General features: G+C 41.7%; 1 protein-coding gene across 1 annotated transcript in view; it reads left to right on the plus strand.

The window, feature by feature from the left end:
• Nucleotides 1–212: 212 nt before the first annotated feature.
• scfd1 (sec1 family domain containing 1) overlaps nt 213–26,750 on the plus strand; it is a 37,484-nt gene continuing 10,946 nt past the window's right edge. The window contains exons 1-16 of the mRNA XM_044166704.1: nt 213–342; nt 1,905–1,975; nt 2,417–2,505; nt 3,761–3,851; nt 4,092–4,214; nt 4,583–4,670; nt 5,896–5,985; nt 6,719–6,774; nt 7,381–7,466; nt 7,614–7,713; nt 11,043–11,182; nt 12,260–12,350; nt 13,177–13,250; nt 15,321–15,402; nt 16,671–16,767; nt 16,900–16,970. Of these exons, the coding sequence (XP_044022639.1) occupies nt 312–342; nt 1,905–1,975; nt 2,417–2,505; nt 3,761–3,851; nt 4,092–4,214; nt 4,583–4,670; nt 5,896–5,985; nt 6,719–6,774; nt 7,381–7,466; nt 7,614–7,713; nt 11,043–11,182; nt 12,260–12,350; nt 13,177–13,250; nt 15,321–15,402; nt 16,671–16,767; nt 16,900–16,970 (1,380 nt within the window). The 5' untranslated portion in view covers nt 213–311. The remainder of the gene's footprint in view (nt 343–1,904; nt 1,976–2,416; nt 2,506–3,760; nt 3,852–4,091; nt 4,215–4,582; nt 4,671–5,895; nt 5,986–6,718; nt 6,775–7,380; nt 7,467–7,613; nt 7,714–11,042; nt 11,183–12,259; nt 12,351–13,176; nt 13,251–15,320; nt 15,403–16,670; nt 16,768–16,899; nt 16,971–26,750) is intronic.

Below are 26,750 nucleotides of genomic sequence, written 5' to 3' on the forward strand. Positions count from 1 at the left end.
AATTCTTACGTACTGTAAATACTCGTAGAAGTACTTTTACTTCTTTTAATGATCTGAATACTTTCACCACTGCTGACTACAACTCTGCAGTGCAGAACCGCTGTTTCCTTGTTGGTCCCTAAAAACCGCGGCGGAGTGAGACCTCTTCACTCTCTCGCTCCTCTCTGACGCACTGCCGTTTGCGCGTTGATCTCTGGAAACCGCGGCGGAGTGAGACCTCTTCATCCTTCCCGCCTCTCTGACGCGGGCCGCGCTCACTCCGGGCTGCTGCCACGTCATCAGGCGCTCCGTCACCACCAACAACATCAAACATGGCGGCGTCCGTCCGGGAGAAGCAGGCAGGTCTGTCAAACGGATTTTTTCTTCATTAACGGTTATTTTCAACGGCAGGCAGCGGCGTTACCGGGCTGCGGAGAGTTTAAACGATCCTGAGTCTGGCAGAAGAGATTTATTCAGGGCTGTCATGCCTCTAACCAGCTAACTAACCACTCTTCAGCTCAAAGTAGCCGCTAGTTGAGCTGATTAACTTGACGTTTCAGTTTCACTAAAGATACAGAAACTCTCCATACTCCCCCTCCACACACAGACTAATTAATTAACCAGACTGTTAACTAGTTAACTGATTAGTTAGCCAGCCAGCCGTGTAGCTTGTTAGCTAACGGTACTGCTAGCTTTCTAATGCCAGTGTTAGCTAGGTGAAGCTAACCTGTTATCGTTGAAGAAATCGCTTATTCTCTGTAAATGTGAGGAGTTTGAGTATCTTAGCGCCTCCCTGAAGTTACAGGACCTCTGCTAGAAACTGAATCATCCCTCCATTAAACTCAGAAAGTATCACGTTTTTGTTGTGTAACATTGAATAATCTACTTTTTTGACACCAAATTGTGTCTGAGAAGGAACACATTTCAGAAGATACACAAAAAACTTGTAAAAGATTAAAGTAGCCTAGTGGTGGAAGGAGTACGAAGAAGATCACTTCACTTACGTAAAAGTCCTGAATTTAAAATGATACTTAAGTACAAATACAGAAGTATTATCAGCAAGATGTACTGAAAAGTAAAAGTACTCATTATGCAGAATGGCTCCTTTCAAAGTGTTATATTACTATAGAATATTATAATATTCTGTTTTTGTCAAATACATGTAAGAGCATTTGAATGTAGTTCAACGTGGAGCCAATTTTAGATACTTTGGATACTACTGGGCAGGTTGGTAGTATAGTACTGCATCATTTCATACAAGCATGTTTCTTTAATGTAAAAAGTACCTGTCTTCAGTCAGTTATCAGGCTCTGCTCACTCAGGGTGGGTGATACCACAAAACATGGTTTCAGTGTAACACCAGGGCCAGAATCACCAACACCGTTACTTGATATTATTAGAAGTATCGTGTAGGGGAGAGCGTCAGGAGTGCGAAGGCATCATTAAAAGGCTCCTTCTGAACACATTCGTGTTACCACCAAATGATTTGCCAGATATCATTTAATCACATCGCTCCCAATGGCACTTCAGCCAGTACTGCAACTTTGTTTGTGTTTGTTTTAGGGGGCCAAAACCTGCTGCTGGGACATTAAAAGTCCTGACACTAGGCCCGTCTGTAAGATAGGGCCACGAGATCCGGTAACAATGCCGGACTTGCCTTAGTTGATATTGTACTTCAGTGCTTCGCAGAATCACACAGTGAATTTGAATCAGTGAATGTGATTTAATGTCCCACTCAAAGACTGACAGCAGAACAGAGAGTTTCTGTGCCGTCTGATGAATTATAATGACCACAGCATAGAAGTACTGATCAACCTACATTGGCCAACACTGTAGCGTAGAAACAAGAATATGAAGGGAGCGGTTCGACTAGCAGCGCGCAGGAATATCTTCACCCTCGTGTTTGTGTGTGTTTGTACCTGCAGTCGCTCTGAAGCGAATGCTGAACTTCAACGCTCCTCCTCTGAAGAACACAGCAGCTGAGCCAGTATGGAAGGTAACACACTGCAACAACACACACACACACACTCAAAAATAAAATACATGCTGTATATTATGTAATAAGACCAGGATATTGAACCTCAGTACTTTCTGAGTATCTAACTGTGTCCCTAACGGTGAGTATGTGTTGTGGTCTTTTTCTTTGTTCAGATATTTCCTCATTTATCATTCTTTGTTTTGTATTTTGCTAAACATTTGTACACATTAAACACTGATTCATTTGAGAAGTTTGGCTTATTTAGTAGAAAAACACGTTTACACTCAGCAGATTAAGACACGAGAAAACGTTATTTTGGTTTCCATAAACTGGAATCGGTGACACTTTGGGGAGTTCCTGGAGCACGGCAGCCAAAACCAGTTTTACTGTATCATGTTTCCTCTCTCCTCTGCTTTAACTTTTATGTGTGTGTGTGTGTGTGTGCGTGTGTGCGTGCAGGTGTTGATATACGACCGGTTCGGCCAAGACATCATATCCCCACTGCTGTCTGTCAAAGAGCTGAGAGACATGGGCATCACTCTGCACCTGTAAGAGACACAAACTACACTTCTGAATACCCCCCCCCCCCCAATCCAAGTGGTGGAAAGTAATTACGTACAATTACTCAAGTACTGTTCGAGGTACTCGGACTTTACCTGAGTATTTCCATTTTCTGCCACTTTAAATGTCTACTCCGCTACATCTCAGAGGGAAATATTATACTTTTTTTACTTCATTTGTTTGATAAATGTAGTTAATTGCAGATTCAGATTATTACAGTTTTACAATAAACCTTTTGGTGCTACTTGGACACATCATCAGTGATGATCCCGGGGTCACGGGGGGTTTCGGGTCTTTAATCGTCACCCTCGCCCCGGCGACCCAGACGGAGGTGATCAGCCCCCGACTCGGTTCCCCCCTCTGGATCCACAGCCACCGCGAGGCCTTTTCAGCCGCCTCCAGAAGGTTCTTGGTGGCTCTTGTGCACTGCAGTCCTTTTACTCCAGGGAGTTTAAGAGTTTACTGTAATGAACGGCCAGCAAAGCCCCGGCAGCCAGCTTCGACTCGGCTCTCCAGCCATTTCTCCAACACTCTGCAACAACATCTGCGTGTTTAGCCCTTTTTGCGCTCGTTGGCTTCTTCCATCCGGTCTTCCCAGGGGACAGGAAGCTCCAGCAGGACCACTTGCTTTGTATACTGGTCCTGCTGGAGCTTCCTGTCCCCTGGGAAAATATAATCAGCTAATAAATGACGACGTTAGAATAAGATGAGACTTTGTTGATCCTCGGGGGGAAATTCACAAGCTACCCAGCAGTATATACAGTAATTAAAATGAGCGCCACCTTCACCAGCTGCAACATTAGTGATGAACACATTAATGCTTCAATAATATAATATCCACTATTCTGAAATGGGCCATTCTGCATAGTGAGTACTTTACTTTTGATACTTTAAGTACATTTTGCTAATTTATATTTACATATTTTTACTTAAGTAAAATATTGAATGCAGGACTTTTACTTGTAACAGAGTGTTTCTACACAGTGATATTACTACTTTTACTTAAGTGAGGGATTTGAGTACTTCTTCCACCTCTGTCTAATCCTAACCTAAAACCAAGTTTTAACCCTTCAGCAGCTCCAGAGAAAATGTCCTCCCTTTTCAAAAATGTCCTCCCTCTGAGGGTCTAAAACTGAAATCGGTCCTCACAAAGATAGAAAGCTGTCTCTGTTTTTAAGTTAAGTGGATCAGCTGTCATTAAAACAACTTGTTAAATTTAGTTTGTGTGTGTGTGTGTTTTAGTCTGCTTCACTCAGACAGAGATCCCATCCCAGATGTTCCAGCCATCTACTTCATTATGCCCACAGAGGAGAACATCGACAGGATATGCCAGGTACACACACACACACACACACACACACACACACACTCAGTAAGCAGTTAAGATGGAGGTTTCCTAACAGCTTCTCATCTCTGTCTGCCTCAAATTCTAAGCATCATCATGGTGTTTAGCATGTTAGCATTCTCACATTTAGCTTGTTAACATGCTTCTGTTGTGTCCATTTATATAATTTATAATCAATAGATACTGTAAATAATTTTCTATTTTCTGTGTGTGTGTGTGTGTGTGTAGGACCTGAGGAACCAGCTGTATGAGTCGTACTTTCTGAACTTCATCTCTGCCATCAGTAGAAGTAAACTGGAGGACATCGCCAGCGCTGCTCTGGCTGCTAACGCTGTCAGCCAAGTCACCAAGGTTACCATGGTTACTCTGATCCGTTTATAGTCTGATTGGTGTGAGGTTATACGGTGATATTATGTAGGAGCACCGGAGCTCCTTAGACATAGAAAACCCCAGGATTATATATCTGATTATTCTATTATTTAATCTCATTTAGTAAATGAATATAGTATTGTGTTATTATGAAAGTATTATACCATCTGAACTATATATTATCCCACATCATACACAGCATATTATCATTGTTATTGTTCATCTATCTTCTGTCAAGCAGCTCGAACTAAAGCTTCAAAAACGACACCACAGCTGAACCAGCAAGAGTTTCTTGTACTGACCTGTGGTGTGTGTGTGTGTGTGTGTGTGTGTGTGTGTGTGTGTGTCAGGTGTATGATCAGTACCTGAACTTCATCACTCTGGAAGACGACATGTTCGTCCTCTGCCATCAAAACAAGGAGCTCATCTCCTACCACGGTAGCACACACACACACATCCTTACGTACTTCTATACTTGTGAGGACCCTCATTGACATAGTGCATTCCCTAGCCCCTCACCCTAACCATAACCTAACCCTTCACACAAGTCCTCACACCTTCAAACGGCCTTTTGAAGTTGTGAGGACCGGCCAAAATGTCCTCACTTTCCAAAAATGTCCTCACTCTGTTGGTTAAAAAACGTTCAGGTCCTCACTATGTAAGTACACAAACACACACACACAGATTGATGCCATTAGCAGCAGTGTTGGAAGAAGTATTCAGATCCTTTATTTAAAGGTGGGGAATGCGATTCTGGAGAAATCCAATCCCATGATAGAGCGAACAACGACACAGCAAGTACTGTAACTAACGTTAGCTAGGTTTAGGGTTAGCTTAGCTCGGTTGTAGGTTAGCTTAGCTAGGTTGTGGGTTAGCAAACTGTCGCTACAGCTGCTGCTGCGAAGCTAACAGCCAGAGAGGACGAGACGGTTTCCCAGAGCGAGCACAGCAGCTCCAGACAGCGACGCTCACAACTCTGCTGCTGCTGTAGCTAACATCACAACAGCAGCAGATCTCGGCAAACTAGAAAGTAACGTTACTTTAACGTTACCCGACACACAAATCATGGCTGGAATAGTGCTGTGTGGCTCGGGCCGAGCCTCTTTGTGTGTTTCCCGTTTACAGAGCCAGCGCTCACACTGAACGGACAGCTAGCGGACCGTGAGGAGATATTCGCTGAATTTGACAAAAAGACGTGTATTGGATTAGAATCGCATACCCCACCTTTAAGTAAAAGTACTAATATCACAGCGTGGAAACACTCCACTACAAAAAGTCCTGCATTCAAAACCTTACTTAAGTAAAAGTGTTTAAGTATAATCTGCAAAATGTACTTAAAGTTTGAAAAGTAAGAGTCGTCCCTGTGCAGTAAAACGCTCCTGTCAGTGTTTTATTATATCTGATGTTTCTGGATTCATATTCCTGCTGCGTTAATGTGTGTGTTGCATTTTACTGCTGCAGATGTTTAAGGTTGAGCTCATTTTAACTGCTTTATATACTGTTGGGTCGTTTCATCTGCAGCAATGCATCATGGTCTATAAGATCATCGTGTGTTTGTAGCGTCGCCGTCCTGCGAGAACCAATGTTTCCACTTTGACCAAAGAAAACCAGCTCCAGCTGGGATCATGCCATGAATTTAATTTTCACCCGTGTGTCCCTGCAGCCATCAACAGAGCAGACATCCAGGACACAGACATGGAGGCCATCATGGACACCATCGTGGACAGTCTCTTCTGCTTCTTCGTCACTCTGGGTGAGTTTGTGTGATGAGCTGCAGCTCTCAGGTTCACTGTGAGGATTCTGATATCTGTTTAAAATGTTTGATCAGTACAAATTCTCTCTTTTGATAAATGAAGAAAAGTCTTTGGTCTCTGTTGAACTTCTATGACTGTGTTTTACTACATTTTGGTACCAGGAAGCGAACGCCACACATAATGCACAAATACAGCATGTTGTTAGCTTAGCGCCCCCCCCAAGAATATCTCCCCAAAGGTCTTCTGATCTTCCTGTCGGGACAGTCTGAACCTTCTCTCAGTGCTTAAACGTCGCAATGAGTTATTCAACAGCTGATTTAACAGTGATTCAGTCATTTTACATTATAGCAGCTTTCTACCACACAGTTTTTTCCTTTCATGAAAATCATTTGGTATGTCTGTTTCCTAAACTGTTTTTAACCTACCTGCCCTGCTAGGTGAGTTAAAAATAGATTTCAGGGAGATATGCACCTTTTTGAAACTTTCTCCTGATTTTTTTTATTCTGGTTGAAGCAGTTTCGTGTGTCTCAGTGTGGTTCTGGTTCTGGTTCTGTCCACTAGATGGAGGTGTTCACTTCACTCTAACTTTTATGTCAGAGTGAAATTCACTCTCTTCTGTGAGGTTATGAATGTTTATTTATTTATTTAAGAAATGATAAGGTTGTTGTGTTAAATATGTCCATTTGTCCGATAGGCTGAGACTTCATTAAAGTGTGTGTTGTTGTCGATCAGGCGCTGTGCCGATCATTCGCTGTCCCCGTGGAAACGCAGCGGAGATGGTCGCTGTGGTGAGTTCAGCCAATCTGATTCGTTCAATCACAAAACATCTGCCTTTTCATTTTGGTCGATGTCAGATTAAAACCTTGTCTCTTAAAAGTAAACTTGTCAGATATGATACACGCAGACATGTTTGTAGTTTTAATTCTGCTTCATTTGCATCCAAAAGTCTCAACAACTTAAAAACTGGCTTCACAAAGCCAACGGAAATGCAATCATACTACTTTCTCAAAGTTATGTTGCTCTCGTCATTGCAGGGTTGAGTGATATGACGATGTGTACGTTTAGCTGTCGCACATTTTGCTGTACTGTTCATGCCGTCGTAGCTTTGTCTTTAATATTTCTGATTGCATAAGATCATTGTGGACAGTGTTGCAAACCAATGAGCGTTTATGGATATTTGGGATTTTTGTATGATTTTTGCATCAATATGATGAAGCACTTTTATTTGTCAGGTATTTAAATTTCAGGATTAACCGAAAACCAACATTCCTCTCTGGTCATTTTACACATAAACAGTTTCTCAATAGGATTTCCAGAAACTGTGCTGGAAAAAGATGCTGTCATTACTGAACCACAGTGTGTGTGTGTGTGTGTGTGTGTGTGTGTGTGTGTAGAAGTTGGATAAGAAGCTCCGTGAGAATCTGCGGGACGCCAGAAACAGTCTCTTCACCGGAGATAACATGGCCGCCGGACAGTTTAGGTAAACAATGCTTTGCTAAATGGCCGTCCTGAAGGATGTAACTGAAACAGTGAGGTCATGTGAAACTCCACTTCCCATAATGCAGTGGTGTATCACTAGCAGGTCAGGCGTGTGCTCTGTGTGTAATTATTCTTTTCTCCTCTGCAGTTTCCAGAGGCCTCTGTTCGTCCTGGCAGATCGTAACGTGGACATGGCCACGCCCCTCCACCACACCTGGACCTATCAGGCGCTGATCCACGACGTCCTGGTGAGCTGTCAGTTATCTCAGAATGAGCTTATGCACATTTTGTATTGATGCATAAGAGAACGTGAACGCAAACACATGAAATTGCAAGAGTTTGCGGCATTCTTTGGAATATGTATTATCAGATTTTTGACTTCCTGTCTGCGGCTCTCAGCTCCGAGCCCATTAGTTCCTACTGAAGACGTAAATCTTTAAAAACACAGACCCAGTGCAGCAGAGCGGCTCACTGATGTGTTTTAACAGTTTCTGGACAATAATGGAGGAAGAAGATCCATCAGGCTGTGATTCACACACACACACACACACACACACACACACCTGTTAGCAGAGACGTTCACTGCTGGTTTGAGTCTGAACTTAAGATTAGTTGAGAAAGAAGTAAAATGTAGAATATCTAATGGTAACTGGACTGTGCTTGTATAGCAGCTTTCTAGTCTTCCAACCACTCAAAGCGCCTCGCACTACAAATCACATTCACCCCATTCACACACATTCATACGCTGAGGGCAGAGGCCTCCATGCAAGGTGCTTTAAAACTTTAAATGAATGAGGCAAAGAGAAGGAAAATAAGAGAAGATGGCCAGATTCTCTTCAAGGACATTAACCTTTTAAACACAAAGCAGCTGTTCCTGTTTGTGTCCTGAGGGCAGATCCCTTTGTTACACACACACCGCCATCATTGAACAGCAGCGCGTGTGTGTGTGTGTGTGTGTGTGTGTGTGTGTCTCAGGGATCCCCAAAGGTACAAACACACACACACACACACACACACACACACATACGAAGTCACACAGAGCCAGAGCGCTGTCAGCTGGTGAGGTGCTGAGGTTAATACTGACAGCACTGGAATGCAGCGCTGTTATGTAACACAGTCATCAGCGCGCACACACACACACACACACACACACACACACACACACACACACAGATCTACTGGCACTAGCAGACCAAAATTTGGCAAATACAACCTAAAAAAATCACTCTTAACAAGTCCTTTTAGTCTCATATTCATCCTTCAGGACACGTTTTCCTTCAAAGGAGAAAAGTTTATTCTACAGTCTGACTGATCTGGACTTTTTAAGGCTAATACTGATATTTAAGAGGTGAAAACATCTGATAATGTTATATACTGGTTGATATTAGAGCTGGGCGATATGGCTTATAAATAATATCTTTATATTTTTAGGCTATGCCTTGATATACGATATATATCTCGATATACACATTTTCTCTTAAATAACATACCGTAAATTCTCAAATAGTGCAAACACACGATGATTTTATAGACCATGATGCATTGCTGTAGATTAAACTACCCAACAGTATATAAAGCAGTTAAAATGAGCTCAACTTTAAACATCTGCAGCAGTTTTGCTCAAGTAACGGACCTGAATGCTTCGTCCACCTCTGGTTAGCGCACCCACAGCCTGACTGCACCTGTGTGTCACCGGCCGAGCCTTCCCCCTTTAAGGAAGGCGGCCTTGTGGGTAACCGGGGGTGTTGCTGTGAAAGTGAGCCCTTTCCCCTTACGTTACTTCAGTCAGCCATAAAGTGTGTAGCTGAGCTCAGGCTGCAGTATAATAGTTACTGGACGGCTGTGTGTTGTGTTTGCTGCCACAGAAAATAAATAAAAAGTCCCTGTTTATGTAACGGTGCTACGGCGTCTTCTTGGACTCTTCACAGCAGAGTTGCTTCAGACTGTGAACAGCAGCTACTTAGCAGCTTCGAATCAGGCTAAAGTCAGTTAAAACAGCCTAAAACCGGAGGCCTCTCAAATAAGTTTTGAAGCTGCGGAGCTGGAACCGCAGGTAGAGTAATCAGAGCGATCAGGTGATTGATCGAGTTTTCTCTTGTGATTTTTTCCAGTCTGGACCAACTGCTGCGAAGAGCAGAAGACGCCGTAGTAACGTTACATAAACAGGGACTTTTTATTTATTTTCTGTGCTAGCAAACACAACACACAGCATTTCACTAACTATTATACTGCGACCTGAGCTCATCTACACACTTTATGGCTGACCAAAGTAACGTAACTAACGTTACCTCTCAGCGGTGACCAGCGGAAACACTGAAAACTCGAATATGATAGTGACAGTCAAGAAAGAAACGCGGCAGAGGACAGTAAAGAAAGGATCGGAGTTTGATCAACTTTATTTTAACCAAGCCATTAAAATATACCCGGATTGGCCCCCAGTAGGAACATCTCTCCTTTTTTAAAAGAACTGTGATATGTACTGAGCGGGACATTTTACACTTCAAAAGTAAATTCTAAATGACCACAAAATCATTTTTAGCATTTCTGTTCTGACATTTCTTGTTGCGTATTGGCCAACATTTACACTGATACCGGTATATATGAAATAAACTTGGCCTGGCCAAAATTTCTACCTGTCTAATTCTAGTTTAGTGTCCCTTGTTTTAGCAATCATTTAGAAACTTAGACTGTCAGCACCCTGAAACAAGCCAGAAACAGACATGTCACCGCATCAGAGTCAAGAAAATGACAATTCAAGCAAGTTATGTTTTGGAAACAGGTGAAATAATGTTTCTCCATTTTTAGATTTAACATCTTTTAAAAAGCCCTCTGTTCGGGCTTCCAGATCCAGAATCCAGAGTCTGATCTGGTTTCTGTTGTGGCGACGCTGGTCCAGATGGCAGCACCGCCGCTGGCTGGCTGCACACTCTCCGTCTCTTTCCTATAAACATGTCAGAGTCTGAGCACAGCTGCCTGCCACCCAGCAGGAGACAGGATCCCAACACTAAATCTCCCCTCTCATCCCTCGTCTGTTCCCATGGCAAAGCGATATTATGATCTGCTGTTGGTTTCTGTGTTGGGGATGAGGATATGTTCCCTGTCGGCCTCTGTCAGGATTCACTGTGGTGTAATTAGTAGTGATGTGCTGTAGTACGGGCCGTCTTTGGTCTGGAGTTCTTCCCAGATATCTTTAACACAGCAACGCTCTCAGGGCCTCATCTGGCTGGTCTTGGATCAGGTTTTATATTCATTAAGTGTCTCAGAATCACTTCTGGTATTTTAGGGCACTCAGAACTGTAAACGTAAGTTAGATGATGACGTCTTTGGTTTTTCTTGGTGGTTTCATTTTGGATTCAGTGCATTTAAAAGTCTTAAAGAGGTGATTTAGATCATTAAACACAGGAAAAACAATTTATAATACAGAAAATGGCATCAGTTGTGGGTCTGTGATGAGCTGCTTACAGGTACTGGCAAAAATATAGGCTGTGACCTGCCAAAACAACCAGTGAAGCCTCTGCTAAGGAGTCTAAACATCACCTGACAGTCGGAACAAAACCCTGTTTCTTTTGTCCACCAGGACTTCCAGCTGAACAGGGTGATGATGGAGGAGGGTGCAGGGGCGGAGCCATCTCCTGCCGGCGCCAGACCAAAGAAGAAGAACAGAAAGACCTACGACCTGACTGCCGCCGACAAGTTCTGGCAGAAACACAAGGGCAGGTCAGTTCCTCTGGGGGAAGGGTTAGAAGAGAAAGGGGGGGTACAAGCTTTAAATATTGGGTCCTTAATATCCTCAATATTCATTCTGCCAACAGCAAGTGTTTTTATCCAGTTATATTAAAGTGACTCTGTGGTTGTGATGAAGGCTTGTTTGCTGAATCTCGGCAGCACAAGAAAATAACATGGTAAAGAAAAAGAGGATTTTAGTCGTCTTCTTAGTTCAAAACCAAATATTTTAACTGTGTATATTTTACAGCATGCTAACATAAACATCCTTGCATGCAATTTTTCGTCAGACTTTCTAACACCCATGTAAAAAAAAATGTGTCTTCCAATACAAGATATGACTTTGTTTGCTGAATGCAACTTTTACCCAGGAAGGGCAAAAACTAATACACCTTTATTAACTAATACACCTTTTACATAACAGCCCCTCATCCCACTGAAGCCCTGAGGAGGTGAAGTATCCAGTATTTCACAAGAAAAAAGCAAAAATTAGAGAAAAGTTAGAATAGAAATGTTGACTTAAAGAAAATGTCTATAATTTTAATTATCTGGTGAGCTCTCAGATGTATTTTTGGATCTCTCGGGTAAAATTTCAGGCCCTTGAAGACCTCAACCCTGAAACATTTTGGATTTTGAGATATTATACAATGCATCCACCGTCTCAGTTACGATTAATCAACACACGTCAAAATCCTTCTACTGACAATGGCGCACTAGGAAAGGATGGCCATTGTTATCGCTATTATTATATTATTTGCATTATTCATTGAACTTCTGGCTGTGTACAAAAGGCAAAATGACAGCTTTAAGGACATTAAATGCAAATCACAATGTTAAGTTAAGTCTATATGCTGATGATATCTTAATGTACGTGAGAAACCCTTTATCTTCCCTTCTGTATCCAAGTCCAACTGGAATGCTGATGTTGGGGACAAACCCTTAAAGTTTCCATTGTTGTGATTGGCTCATTGCTGAAGCCCGTGTTCCACGTTGACTTAAGAAGTATAAAATTAGAAGCTCATTCATTGGTTGAAAGTGTACAGTGTTGTGTTTGTGTGCTGTGTGTTACAGTCCGTTCCCAGAGGTGGCGGAGTCAGTCCAAGAGGAGTTGGACACTTACAGAGCCCAGGAGGACGAGGTCAAACACCTGAAGAGCATCATGGTGAGACACGCACACAACATGGTAGTCAGCATGTCTTGTGGTAAACTAGCCAAACTTCAAGTCCAAGTCAGAGGTCATATCTGAGTGTTTCAGGCCTTATCTGAGTCACAAAGGTCATATTCAGGGTCTACTGGCTCTACACATCCGAGTCATTAAAGTCAGGTTCAGGTCCCTGAGCTCATGTCCGAATCACCAAAGTTATTTTCAAGTCCCGAGATCAACTTCCCAAAGTTGGATCCACTTCTCCAAGACAATGTCCAAGTCTCCGAGGTGACGTCTAAGAATTCAAGAGCTTTTCCAAGTCCAATGGATCATGTCCAAGTCTCCAAGATAATATCTAAGTCTACGTCTCTACCACAAAGCCTGAATCACCAAGTCATAAAGGTCAAGTCCAAATTGACAAGGTCATATCCAAGTCCCAAGGTCATGCCCAAGTCTCCAAGATAATGTCCAGATCACCAAGGTCATATCTCAGCCCTCAAGTCCAATAGGTCATGTCCGAGTCCCTGATGTCATGTCTGTGTCTCCAAGACGATGTCCCAAGTCTCTGAAGTCTTGGTAATGTCCAAGTGTCTGAGGTCATATCTAAGTTTTCAAGGGCGTTCTTCAAGATCTTCAAGATCACGTCCGAATGACCGATAAGGTAATAATGAAGAGCTAATATCTGAGGTGGCTGGGTCCTACCACAGTGTACAAGTCCAAATGGAAATTGTGGCTGGAGTTGGATTTGAGTTTAACACTGCAGGATGTTTTACATGGTTTGAATTTGAGCAGTTACAGTTTATCACAGATTAGTATTGTTTGGCTATTGTGTGTGTGTCTGCAGGGTTTAGAGGGAGAGGATGAAGGAGCCATCAGCATGCTTTCAGACAACACAGCCAAGCTCACCTCTGCTGTCAGGTACTGAACTCAGTGTCTCAATCACTTCAATTAACCAACACCATCACAGCTTCTAACTAGATATGCTTCCAATGTTAAATAAACTGGAATAGTTTATGTACCATAAAATTACATGTCACAAAATAACACTATATGACTCAAACTAATAACTTTATATTTGTAGCACCTTTTAACGCAAAGAAATTATGTATAAATGCACCTTTCATGCAGAGATCAGTCAATCAATCGATCAAGGTTATTTGTCACATGTAATCATATAAGGTACAATTCCAGCGAAATGTAATGTGATCATGGATGTATTAAGGAGAACTGGATACCGCGTTCAAAGATCGTGCCCCGTTCATTTCTATGAAAGTTGGTCACTGGGCGCAAACGCCGGAAAAGCCTCTGCGGGCTTCCTCGCGCTTTTTCACATGTTTTTGGGCCCATAGAGCATGCTCAGTAGAGTCCTTCTCCAGCTGAGCCGGGTGAGAGCATGCAAGACTTCCTGTTGGCTCCACGCACACATGGGGATAAAATAATTTAACCATATGGTTCTTCTAGACTTTCTAAATGTTGTTGGATCAAATTCTGATAATAAACAGAGTCATTTCAACGTGTTTGTGATGTTCAGAAAAATGTATTCACCATTTTACAGCCGCTCCTTTTCCAATGATTGTGTATGGGAAAAACGATTTTGTGCCAGTGTGCGTCACATGACGAACGCGGAAGTCGCTGTAACCCGGGCGGCCACTACTCCAAAATCGCTTCACGGCCCAGCGGCGCTCCTGGGGGGTTCGGCAGAGATGCAGCCAAACGTGCTTCACAAAAACAGGATCGCACGCCAACATCAAGCAGAAGACACAAATAAAATGAAACAATAAGGAAGGTGTTTGGTAACAGTACCACAAAACGTTAAACAATAACAATAAAACGAACAAGACAAATTATATACAGTAAATGCAAAATAAAATCTGAAGATCTGACAAAGGTGAACTCAAAGTAAAAGCTAGATTAAAAAGATAGGTCTTTAATTTATGTATTTAAAACTGCAGTGTCATGAGCAGCGGGTTGATCTGATCTGTTTCCTTGTATTAGTCAGAATCATGGCTGCAGAATTCTGAATTAGCTGTCTCTCGAGTCTTTTTGGGTGAAGAATGGATCAGCATTTCTGCATCTTTTTAAATTTGTCTGTCTTAATCTGTTTGGACAGACAGCCAGACGTTGACTGCAGCTTCTCTCTTTCTACTTTCGATCCTACATGTAGAATCTGTGATCACTTAGTTTTTAAAAAACATCCATCCATCCATCCATTTTCTTCCGCTTATCCGGGGCCGGGTCGCGGGGGCAAATGGTTAAAAAACATTGTACAAATAATCTAAGACTAAATGACACACAACTCAAAGTCATATCTACCTTTTACAAAGGATTTTCAGGTTTAATATCACTCATCCCCTAAAGCCAGGTCCCCTGGTGGATTCGTGGACTGGTGCCCTTCAGCAAAGCCCCTGAATCACATCATGGTGTTCCTGAGAATTGCTCTCAGTGAAACTTCCCTGAATAAATTAAGGTTAAAAAGAAGTGAGTGCAGTGTTTGTACTCCTGTTTCCCCCTCAGTGAATATATATGTGGATGCCTGTAAGCAGGTTTCTCAATAACTTCTAAAGAATCAATTTCCATGAATTTCAGTGGACAGATGAGTCCAGAGGCAGGGAACATCTGATTAGATTTTTGGTTTTGTGATCCACCATTGAAACACTGCTGTTTTTATTATCTGTAACCATGAAACTGTGTTAGACTCACATTCCAGTCAACCCAAACAACCTGTTGGTCTGAGTCAAGGTTTCAATTTAACTGTAAAATGTAATTGACAGGGATGTTGTTTTTGGGTGTAACAGCCAGTTGGAGAATTGTTCAGTGTGACAGCTTCTCAGTAGTGTAATTATCATCTTTTCTGATAGATTAAATTGTGAGATTCTCCGGTGTAAGGTGTTGAAATGTTGTGTTAATGTTAATAAGAAGCAGACTGAGGTGGTTTCCTTTTGCTAAAGGTTTTTTGTGCTTATATATACACTTGTATGTCTGCTGCAGCTCTCTGCCCGAGCTGCTGGAGAAGAAAAGACTGATCGACCTGCACACCAACGTCGCCACAGCCGTACTCGACCACATCAAGGTACACCGCAGTCCAAACCAGTTGACTTTGTGATCGCACTGTTTGTCACTTTGTGCCACTGTTGGCAAAACGAAGGGAATCAGTTTTTGTGTGGTAATGAGAACATTTTAGTGTCTAGTTTCATTTTATTTTGTCGAGTTTTTAGTTTAATAGACTGATATGTTGAATCCAGTCTTGTTAAGTAAATAAACAAGTCCATACCGTAACCTTGGTAGCGGTTCCATGGCACCGTAATGTTCATTACACACCAGAAAACAATGTTGGATAAATGTCAAATGGAGAGACAACTTTTCTATTCTTTTTTTATCACTAGTGGGGCATAAAATGTAAAGTTTGTCTTGAGGCTGGCGACAGAGGAAAGGTCGTGTTGTTGCCTAAATCAAAATAGTTTTTCCTCTGTACGGTGGCCATTTTAGGACTCAGCTTGTCAGACTCAGCTCTACACTGTCACACAAGGCTCAGCTTTCATCAGTTTAAGCTGGACTTTTTTAGACTCAGATGTACTCAGCAGTGGTTTGAGCTTAATGCTAACAAGCATGTAAACATGCTAAGGCTAAGTATGCTACCATATGCTATACATTATAATGTTAGCATGTTAGTTTTAGTTTAGTTTAGCGTGAAAACACATGACAGAAGTGATGCAAATGTGACAGGAGGGTTAAGAAGCCATAGATGCCTAAACTAAACTAAAAAATATATATAAAAAGCATGAATTGTTTAAATATAAATACAAACAAAAAGAAATTGGTAAAAAAAAATATATATATATACTTTATATTAAGAGGCTCCTTCCGATTGGAATAATTTACCTGCACATATTTGTTCTCAGTCTTTGGCTCATTTAAAAATGTTTTAAACAAATTGCATGTGTTTTCAGTAATGCTATCACTGAGTGGCACTCTATAGTGTCTATCCTAAGGCTGTAACTCTTTTCTGTTCTTGTTATTGAATAGATTGTCTTGTTTTTTCTTTTGTGTTGTTTTGGTTTCTGTTCTCAAGGGGTTTATCCTGATACAATACATTTGACTGTGTTAATTTGACAAAATAAAATATAATGAAACAGAAAAGAAAATACGGTGCACACAAAATAAACAGAATGTTCTTCTCTAGTGTTTAGCATTAGCGGACATGCTAACGTCAAAGTTACACTGAAGTTACAAAGTTAGTGTGCTGACATGCATGAAGATTAGTGCATATGAAGTACATTCAGTAGTATTAGTACACAGTACGGAGTTTGAACGCTAACTTAATGCTGTTTGTGTCCGCAGAGTCGGAAACTGGATGTTTACTTTGAGTTTGAGGAGAAACTGATGAGCAAGTCGACTTTAGACAAATCACTTCTGGACATCATCAGTGACCCAGATGGTACGAACACACACGCATTTATACTTTATTGTTATCAAAAGACATTAGTAGGTTCACCAGAAAATGTATTGTAAAATGTACCAGACTGAGATCAGACAAACTAAACTGTGTGTGAATGTTTGTGTTCATCAGCCGGGACCCCAGAAGACAAAATGAGACTTTTCCTCATCTACTACATCGCTGCTCAGCAGGCTCCTTCAGAGGTAATATACAACAACTACTAAAAGACATGCATTTGTATAACACTTACAAACCAACATTACAAAAAGCTTTACAGACAAAAACAAAATAAAAGCTTTAACACACGGCAGAATAAAACTGAGAAAATCAAGGTCATTTAAACAATACAAACAATAATTGGGTCGAACCCCAATTTTTGACGCAGTTAATTAAAAACAGACGATGTAAAAATTAAAGATTAGAAATAGCCACAGATTAGTTTTTAAAAACTTTGCTTTTCCATGTCTTTATGGTTGTCACCAAAAACACTTGACCTCTAAATGGTAACCACAACACCATAACTGAATATACTGAAGAACTCATTTTTGTGTCATCGTCCAGACCACATGGATTTATTAGGCATTAAATATCCAGCTGCAGTGGAAAACTTAGTACACAAACTTACATTGCAAACAATAAACTTTGTCTTCTCTCAAAAACTATTTAAATAAAAAATTTAATTTCCATATTAAGTTAAATGTCAGGAGCAGGAAATGGGAAGATTAATGGTTGAAGCAGTAAAGGGATAGTGTGCTTTTATTTTGAAAGCAGAGCTGAGGGTTTGAAATTACAGCTTCTTTAGCGTTTTGTTCGTGGGAGAGCTGCAATGGAAGATCCCCAAAACTTCCAGCAGGTCTGAAGGTGAAATATTGACTCACACATGCGCTCAATACGTCAGATTTCTGGAAGACTGTGTGTGAAATGTGCTCAAGTCATCTTTTATATCTTGCCTTTAATATTTCTGCAGTTGTTTTGTTAATGTGAAAGAGCTTCAGAGGGTTTCCTAAGCAAGATTTTTCAGGTGGTGTAGAGAATCTTTAAAGTACACATCAGAAAACCTTCAAACTTAAAACATTAACACAACCTTCTTTTCTTCAACTTATTTAATTTTCGGGGCGACTGTGGCTTAGAGCGGGTCGTCCACCGAGGGCTGTGCCTTCGGCGTGTGAATGGGGTGAATGTGATGTGTAGTTGCAGCGCTTTGAGTAGTCAGAAACACTAGAAAGGCGCTACATAAGTACAGTCCATTTACCATTTAATTTCAGCATCTCATACAGTAAATTTTCACATTTTAACATATCAGTTTTCTTAATCCAGTTTCCAGCTGCCGTCACATTATAATAACTGTGACTTGCATAAACAGAGCTTTTACAGGACTCCACCTCTTGTGGGCTTTTGGAGTCTTAGTGCATATGTGATTTGCCCTATCTCATAAAGCTTCCACACCTTGTATGTATGTATAAGTTGCATGAGGGACGGTTGGGGTTCAACCACCTAATTGTGATGATGCCACCAGTAGGATTTGTTAGAGAATAGTTTTAGCCCTTCCCTCAAAGCCCTGTGGAACTACGCCTGAGCACGACCGTCCAACAAATCTTTGAACATCTTGAAGCTCTGAAGTGCTGGAACATTACGTAGAAGAAGCTGTTCCCATGTGTATCGTACTTCATGTCGCAGTCAAGATATTCAGTTAAAGAGTTGCAGAATATTTTCGAGTTTTTTTCGTCAGTATTGTGCAGCCCAAACAATGATTCCTTTGACAACAAGCTAAGTGTAACTATTAATATCCATGAGTAAAGTCTGGCTCTTTGAGAGAACAGTTTCTTTTTGTCAACATCTAAATGTTTTCCATGTTATGGAACGTGTTGTCATTTCAAATCCACTCCAGTGCCACTTTGGATCTGCAAAATCGGTGCGTTTCCAAACCGCTGCTCTGATGGATGTGAACGGGCTGTCTTCAGAAGTGTGTTATTGGATCTGTCATCATATTTGACTGAGTGTAGTGAACTGAGACAGCCGACCAGTGTGAGTCACCAAACCGCCCCGGCTTTACGGAAACCGTCACCACTTGGCTCTTATGTGTCAATTGTTCTCTTAAAGTCGAGCCACATCAGTGAAGGACCTTCAGGAGAAGTTAACCCGACCCGACACACACAGGAACGCAAACAACAAGGCAAGGCAAGTTTATTGGTATAGCAAGGCAATTCAAAGTGCTTTACAAAAAACATAAAAGCAACATAGGGCAATATAAAAAAAGACATTTAAAAAGAGTTAAATAGAAAATAATAAGATAAAACAGGGGAGTAAAAGTTGCAGTGCAAGAAATGAATCATTGTTTGATTTAATAAAAGTCAGCGGCAAACAGAAAAGTCTTCAGCCCTGATTTAAAAGAACTGAGAGTTGCAGCAGACCTGCAGTTTTCAAAGTTTTGTTCCAGATATGTGGAGCATAAAAACCAAACGCTGCTTCTCCAGGTTTAGTTTGGAGACTGGGGACAGAAAGCAGACCTGATCCCAGACCACCTGAGAGGTCTGGATGGTTCATAACGTAGCGGAAGATCGGAAATGTACTTTGGCCCCAAACCATTCAGTGCTTTACAAACCAGCAGTAGTGTTTTGAAATCAGTTCTTTGACAGACAGGAAGCCGGTGTAAAGACCTCAGAACTGGACTGATGTGATCCACTTTCTTGGTCTTAGTGAGGACGCCAGCAGCAGCGTTCAGAATCAGCTGCAGCTGTCTGATCCATTCTTTTAGGGGCCGTTACAGTAGTCGAGTCGACTGAAGATAAATGCGTGGACAAGTTTTTCCAAATCCTGCTGAGACATGAGTCCTTTACTCCTGGATATATTCTTCAGGTGGTAGAGCGCCGACTTTGTAATAGTTTTAACGTGGCTGTTGAAATTCAGTCTGAGTCCATGACTACACCAAGACTTCTGGCTCGGTTTGTGGTTTTTAACGTTACTGACTGAAGCTGAGCTCCTCCTGAGATCCAATAATACCGAGACTGAACATCTGCCACTGTCTGTGTTTAAGTGGATGTCATTGAAGACTCTTAACAGACAGAGTCCATCAGGCAGAGTCCATCTGCCTTAAAAAGATGTCAGAAAAAGTTGAAATTGTCAATAAAATGCACTGAATGGACGGTGCGTGCAGTTGAGAGCCATGTGTTCAGTGCCAACAGTCTGCTGAAGAGCTATGGTGAGGTGCAGCTGATTTACACTTGTATGTGGACCGCCTTATCCATACAATTTAGTTTTAGGTTTGAAGGAGGTACTGGCCGCCGCATCTGCACGCGCCGCCGTCACCATGGTAACGTATATGCCTTATGCAGTATTGAAACAATAGCAGCTGGAAGTGATTGCCTTAAATTGACAGTAACTCGACACAGCTGTGGTGTAGCCGCGGGAGAGAATTCAATTCTGATTAGTCCAAATTTACAATTACCTTTCGACCGAAACGCGTTGCCATCGTCCGGGAACCCAACAAAGATCGACAGGTTGATCAACATCGACCTCTGATTTACAGAGTCGCCAAGTTTTATGGAGGACAAACAAGCTTCAAATTATTCTCCAGTGCAGCCTTACATTTACAGGACCAGACCGGTGATGTTGCATGTTTCAGCACGTCAACTACAATGCGTGAAAAGTTTCCTTTCCTCCTGATCAAATCATCTGTTCTTTGATCGATTTTCTTCCTTCCAGGCAGCCATTGGTTTCACTTCGTTTCTGTGAAACGTTAGAAACTTGAACTTTCCTCACACATCAAATACTTTAAAGTCAGCTGCTGAAAAGTGTTGTGTTGTCAAGCTGGTGTCAGAAAATCAAACCCAGAAGAGGAACACGGGCATTGTGAAAAGGGACTCTGTGAATGTGGTCTTTTCTCGCATTAAAAACAAATAACTCTCAAATGTCAGAGTTTTTAAAACAGTCCATGCTTGCATCTTGATGTCAGTTCACAAGCCCTTTAGTCAAAAGCCTGTGAGACAAGTAGAATTAAAGTGAGAGTTAACAGTGGGAAGATACTCCTACTGAGTGTTTTCTGGGCTGCATTAGAAGTTGTGTGACAGCAGCGGTGATACAGCGGTGAGGCGGCGACGTGAGGTTTGTGGTTTAGTTCGTTGTCCCGCTGTGGTTCAGTTCTGTCAAAATGAAACCTCACACTGAAGAAGGAACCCGTGACTCTTGAGGGAACTTTCTGTGATCCTCCTGCGGTTCAGTGTTTACTTCCAGGAACAAAACAGAGACACTGAGGGAAGTAGAAGATCTGAGGAGAAACAGAAATTAAAAACACAGCACCACAATGCTCCTTTTCTTCTCTGGAGCAAAGAGATGGAGCAGCTTCCCTCTGAACCGCACAGACCTTTAGCACTGTCACCGGCAGGGTCAAAGGTCAGAAGCCGGCGCTTTGAAAGTGGGTTTTATTCACATCATTGCCTTTTTGTTTTGTTTTTAATGTTACGATGAGGGACGTGCATACTTTCAAAGGCAAACTGTGTATGGAGTTACTTTTGTACCCTAATCTTAAAAGCGAAATAAAAACGACAACACATATTGAGAGCAAAATAAAGTTTCTGAAATAGTCAAATATTGTGAAAGTAAACAAAAAAAAAATCAGTGTGAACTTGTTCTCTGTTCAGTTGGTGTAATGTTTTTTAATGTTGTAATTCTTTTATAACCATACAAACTCAAACCACTACAACGGTTGTTGATCTGAAGTTGTAGTTTGTCTGTTTTAGGGTGGACAAAGTCATTGTTGTTGCCTGTCTGCTAAAAGTCAAGACAAGTCTCAAGTTAATCCAAGTCCTAAAAATGTAATAGTTATAAATAATAATAAAATGAATAGCTTAGTAACAAATAAATAATATTGTAGACCCTATCGGTGTAAAGCCTTAAGTTATTGTAATGTGGCTGCTGGTTTGACTGGAGCTGATAAAAATACTTAAACACTTAGCATCAAAAATCGCACTCCTTCTCAGACAAATCTGAACACGCAGACGTGACACACATTTAGATTCAGTGTGATTTACGCTTTCCGAGGATATCATTTTCTCAGAATAAACGTAAATCCACTTAGAAATTATAGAAAAAAGACGCTCCTTATAACTGCAGAACCTGCCTGAGAATCCTGCTGTTTCTAAGTTTCCTTCAGTCTCACAGTGATCCAGAGACAGCTGTCTGTCCGTCCACAGGTCCACTGCAGACAGGAGCTGCTGACTGCTGGTTCAGCTGCTTTAATTGGGACAGTTTGACTAAACATGAACAAATATAGGCTTAAAAAAAACGGTTGGAGCACGATTATCCCCCAAACAGGAGTAAGTCAATGAATAATAATAGGAGAACTTTTTTCACGTTGTACTACTAATTCTTTTTGACAGTATTAATCTCCCATCAACATGGTTCTTATCTGCCTGACACTGCCCTCTTCCTATTCACACACAGATATTCGCGTTGTAGTGTTGAAAACTACAACGCAAACAGCCAAAAAACTCACCAATAATTTTAAACTGCGGCCTTGAGGGTGGTTACCGGGGATTATTGGAGGGGCGCTCTTCGACACCCATGATCCAAAACAAGAACATCACTTCTTTACGGAAGGAATAACAAAAATAAATTAAATAACTGGTCTCAAATTTGGCAATACGACTCGGTTTTAGTGAGGTTGGGTCTTAAAGGCATGGGCTTTGGCCAGGTTTGGGTCTGCATTTTGTGCTCATGCTGAACTCCACCCAGGTCCAGTCTATGTAAATTGTCGATCATGTTTAGGGTATTGAATAATCTGCCCTGAACTGGCACGGCGGCCATGTTTAGTTAATTCCAGAGCTGGTGCTTCTTGTGTCAGTACATTCTGTTTTTTTCTTACACACAAACAAACTGTCTCACTCTGTGGTTACAGAGAGAAAGAAACAGACGTCACTGCCACAATAAACTATGCCTATGATTTCAGGAACAGTTGTAACTTAAGGCTACTGCTGGTCGTCCATCAGTGACAGTCACACTTGCTTACGTGAGAATTTGCCAGGTGTTTACTGATTTTTGCAAGGCAACATTTAGGCGACCAAACCTTGGATGAAAGGACCACCTCACCAAAGTCACTTAGCTCTTAGTTAGCCTGAGCTGATACTCAAAAGTTGGTGATTTGCCTCTTTACAGATGACAGAAGCTTGAATTCCTGTCAGTTATGATGGATCTCTAATGTTTTGTGTCATCTTTGATACATTTTGAATTGCACCTAGGTGTCTTTTACATGTTTTCAAATTGTAAACTCAACTAAGCTAAAGCCTAACCTGACTGTAGGTAGCCTGGTTTTGCAGTTGAAATAGATCAGGTTTTGTGCTCATTGATTGGTGATTAAGAACGGAGACATCATCTTCCTACATAGCTACCTGGCTACGTTAATGAAAAATAGAGACGGAAAAATGGCCACAAACCAGCTGTACCGGTTGTTGCAAGTCGACATACAAAAACATGAAATAACAACTCTTAAATTGACATATTTCTTTGATCGACATGACGAACGTTGGGTTAACTGCCCCCAGAAACCGCTACCAAAGCTTCTGTGTCAACTGAAAATGACATCAAACGAGTCGGGTCCATCAGTTGGAACTGATCGGTTAGATCAGACACAACGTAATAACTCCCCCTCCCAAACAGAAATCGGCCTACAAGAACGCAATGTCAGTATCAATGTACAAAGTGAAGTGAAATGGAGATTCAGATGGTTTATCAGACTAGAGCGTAATTACAGCGTTAGACTTTGGTGGTTTCCCCTCAGTGGGTGTAGAGACGGTGTTTACTTCTGGGATTTCAGAAATTCTTGAGATTTGTGTTGTTGGATAAATTCAACCAAACAAAAATTCTCTTGACGTCTCAGATGACAGTCGTCCAGTTCTTCCCATTGTCCCGGCCAGGCTTCTTCACCGACACTCAAACTAAAACAGCACAGGGGACGCTTACATCACCGACTGTGGATTCGCAAACAGCAGAAATGGTTTAGACAGATGTCAGCTGCGCCCTCATGTCCTCAAAACCACATTATACTGATCAATAGCCACATTTTGGACAGGCTTTATGAGAAGCATCTTCTTGGCTCCAGCATATTTATAATTTCATTATGAGCCAGTGGTAGAACAAAGATGGCCGAGCCAAAGCACCAAGTTCCTCTCGGAAAACAGAGACCTGGTTAGAGTCACTGTAAGAGGAACACAGCTGGATCAGGTTTAGTTTGGCAGAAAGCTCCTCTCATCCTTTATGGTATGACAGGGACTGTGATTGTTATTAGTTTGAGTTTGCTGTTAAATAACTAATGCACCAGGAGTTCAATATTTGCATTCATTTGCACATTTTGACAATGTTTGCACTTATTCCGCAAAGAGGTCAGCAGGTTTTCAAAACTCCCCGAACTCCAGTAAGTGTTTGAATCGGTCAAAACCAGAGAACACCTGCAGAACTTTTTCTTGCCCCTAAAATTTCCCCAAACCTTCAAAAGCAGTCAGACAGTGGTGTCCGAGTCCAGGACTCCAGCTGCTGCTGTGGGCAGAGAGCTCAGCTTGTACACCTGCAGAAATGATTTTAACAATCTATCTCAATTATTCAGTCAGTGATCAATCAGCATAGGTAAAACAGAGTGCAGGCCAAGATGAAAGCATGAAATCTCATTGAGTCATGGTTATTCATCAGTAATACTGTTAAACCTCTCCAATAAAAACACTTATCTATTGATCGTCAGTGACATCAGTATTGGGGCCGAGAGGTAAAGTTTGTGTTTTCATACAGCTAAATATCTCAGCTTTTCCTCCATTTAGTTTAATGTCTCTTTTATGTAGTTTAGTGAATTAGGTTCAGAGGTTTCCCCACATAGCGCCCAGATATGGAGAAGCGTTGTCAGATTATATTAATGAAATAATATTCCTTTAGTGAACATCTAGAGGAAGATTGTGATGGCTGACAGCGGCCGCACTCATTCCTGTAGAAAAACACAAAAGACACATGACTGAAATTAGCATTAAAATGACAACATCCAGTCCTTGATAATGTTAGCCATGTTAACATTAGCTTACCTTTTTAGCTATGCTAGTGACGCGGCTCCAGGGATGGCAGTGTCGGTCGGTCGGTCTACCGCTTTGATCCAGACGGAAATATCTCAACAACTATTGGATGGATTGCTTTGAAATTTGGGTCAGACGTTCGTGTTCCCCTCAGGATGATTATTATTGACTGTGGATATCCCCTGACTTTTCCTCTAGCGCCACCGTGAGGTCAAAGTTTTCACTGATTCGGTGATATATCTCAGTATCTCCTTGACGGATTGGCACCAAATGTGGTTCAGACATTCGTGGTCACCAGACTGTCCTGTTCCCCTCAGGATGAATTGTAATAACTAAGCTTCTTGTTAGTGCAGCTGTTCAAGCAGCTAAATTCACTTTTGAAGAAAGGATCATTTTGGACGGTGGATGATACATTTTACCATCAGGAGCATAAACATAAGGTGTGATTCTGCAAATACATGCAGGTGGTTGAATAAGACTTTGCATTATAGCAGTAATTTGTCCATTTGTTTGTCTTTCACATTTACTTTTTATTTAGTTTTCTGTTTTTCATCGTGGAAAAAAAGTTTGTCAGCAAATTTTTTTGTCAGTTTTCACTGACAAAATTAACACTGGTTGAAACTCCGCCCACTTTAACACCTGCACGCACCTGACCAATCGCTGTGTAAAGTGGCCGTGGCTGTCGGATTGTCTGGAGGCCTGTGGTTCTCGGAGTCTGTTCAGATCTCCAGCTCGTCCCCTCCTTCCTCTGCTGATGGATGGTGTGACGGCTCTCCCCTCTGCCGAGAAATGAGCCTCACTGTTTCTTTCATCCACCTGAGAGATGGATCAACCCGGGATTACCCCCTCGCCCTCCATCACCATCACCCACTCTCTTCCTGTCATCTGTGGTCATCCCTCTCCCTCTGTGACCAGCTCTTGGCTTCCTGTCTGTTTCTTTTTTGTCTCTTTCTCTTTTTCCTCTCCCTCCTTTGATCTATCTTCCTCTCTCAGCCCTCCCTCTCAGCCTTTTCTCCCTCCCTCTATCTGCTGCAGAGTCTCCAGAGTGCCGCTCGACTTTCTGACTGATGTGGTGGGATTTCAGTCCTACAAAAACAACCACACACACTCTCACGTGGCTCAGCAGTTGTGTAATCCCTCGGTGGCTCCCGCTGAGCTGCCGGTCAGGAGCTTATCGAAGAGGAAACTGTGTGTAGATGATACTCTCTACGTCACCTTCCCTAGCTGTAGATCCGGTGATAAGAAATGCGTGCAAGCGCGCATTCTTGAGTAGATTTCTTTGTAACGTGAATGCAGTATTTCTACCGTTTACTTCGCTATCAGAGTCGTAAAATCTTGTCTCGTAGTGTTATAAACCACCGTGCAGTTTTTTTGTCTCGGATTAACCTTCAAACTCATAGATCTGTTACTCAAACTCACCACCTGAGATCGTATTTCATTGTCTCACTGGTATCAGAAACAACATGCACACAGCCCTGTTTTCAGCCTGATTAGGAAGTCAAGAATCAGGTTACAGCGCCTCGTCCTGTAGAGGACTTTCAGGTGGCAGCCATGTTGAAGGTCCTCGGCTCTTCTGTGACATTGGGGTTTTAAGCAGCACAGTCATGTATTCTCATCATCAGCTGCAAGTCACATGACACGCACAAGCCCAACAAAACCTTTATTTATCATATTAAAGTTAATCATATTAACATGCTAAAGTTAACATGTTAACACTTTTATCCCCCTGAAATATGATATTAGCATGTTACACTAACTTGCTAAATGTTAACTTATTATTTTGCTAACTGATCTCGTGTTGACTTGGTTAACATTAACAAGCTAATATGCTAAACATGACATACCTTAAATCCTGCTTGCATTTTCAAACATCAAAATTATACAGAGTGGTGTATCTTCTTCCACAAAAGCGTCTTTGGCATACAGACAGCATATTAA

Source organism: Siniperca chuatsi, linkage group LG15 (assembly GCF_020085105.1).
Source record: "Siniperca chuatsi isolate FFG_IHB_CAS linkage group LG15, ASM2008510v1, whole genome shotgun sequence".
In the NCBI taxonomy this organism is placed as follows: domain Eukaryota; kingdom Metazoa; phylum Chordata; class Actinopteri; order Centrarchiformes; family Sinipercidae; genus Siniperca; species Siniperca chuatsi.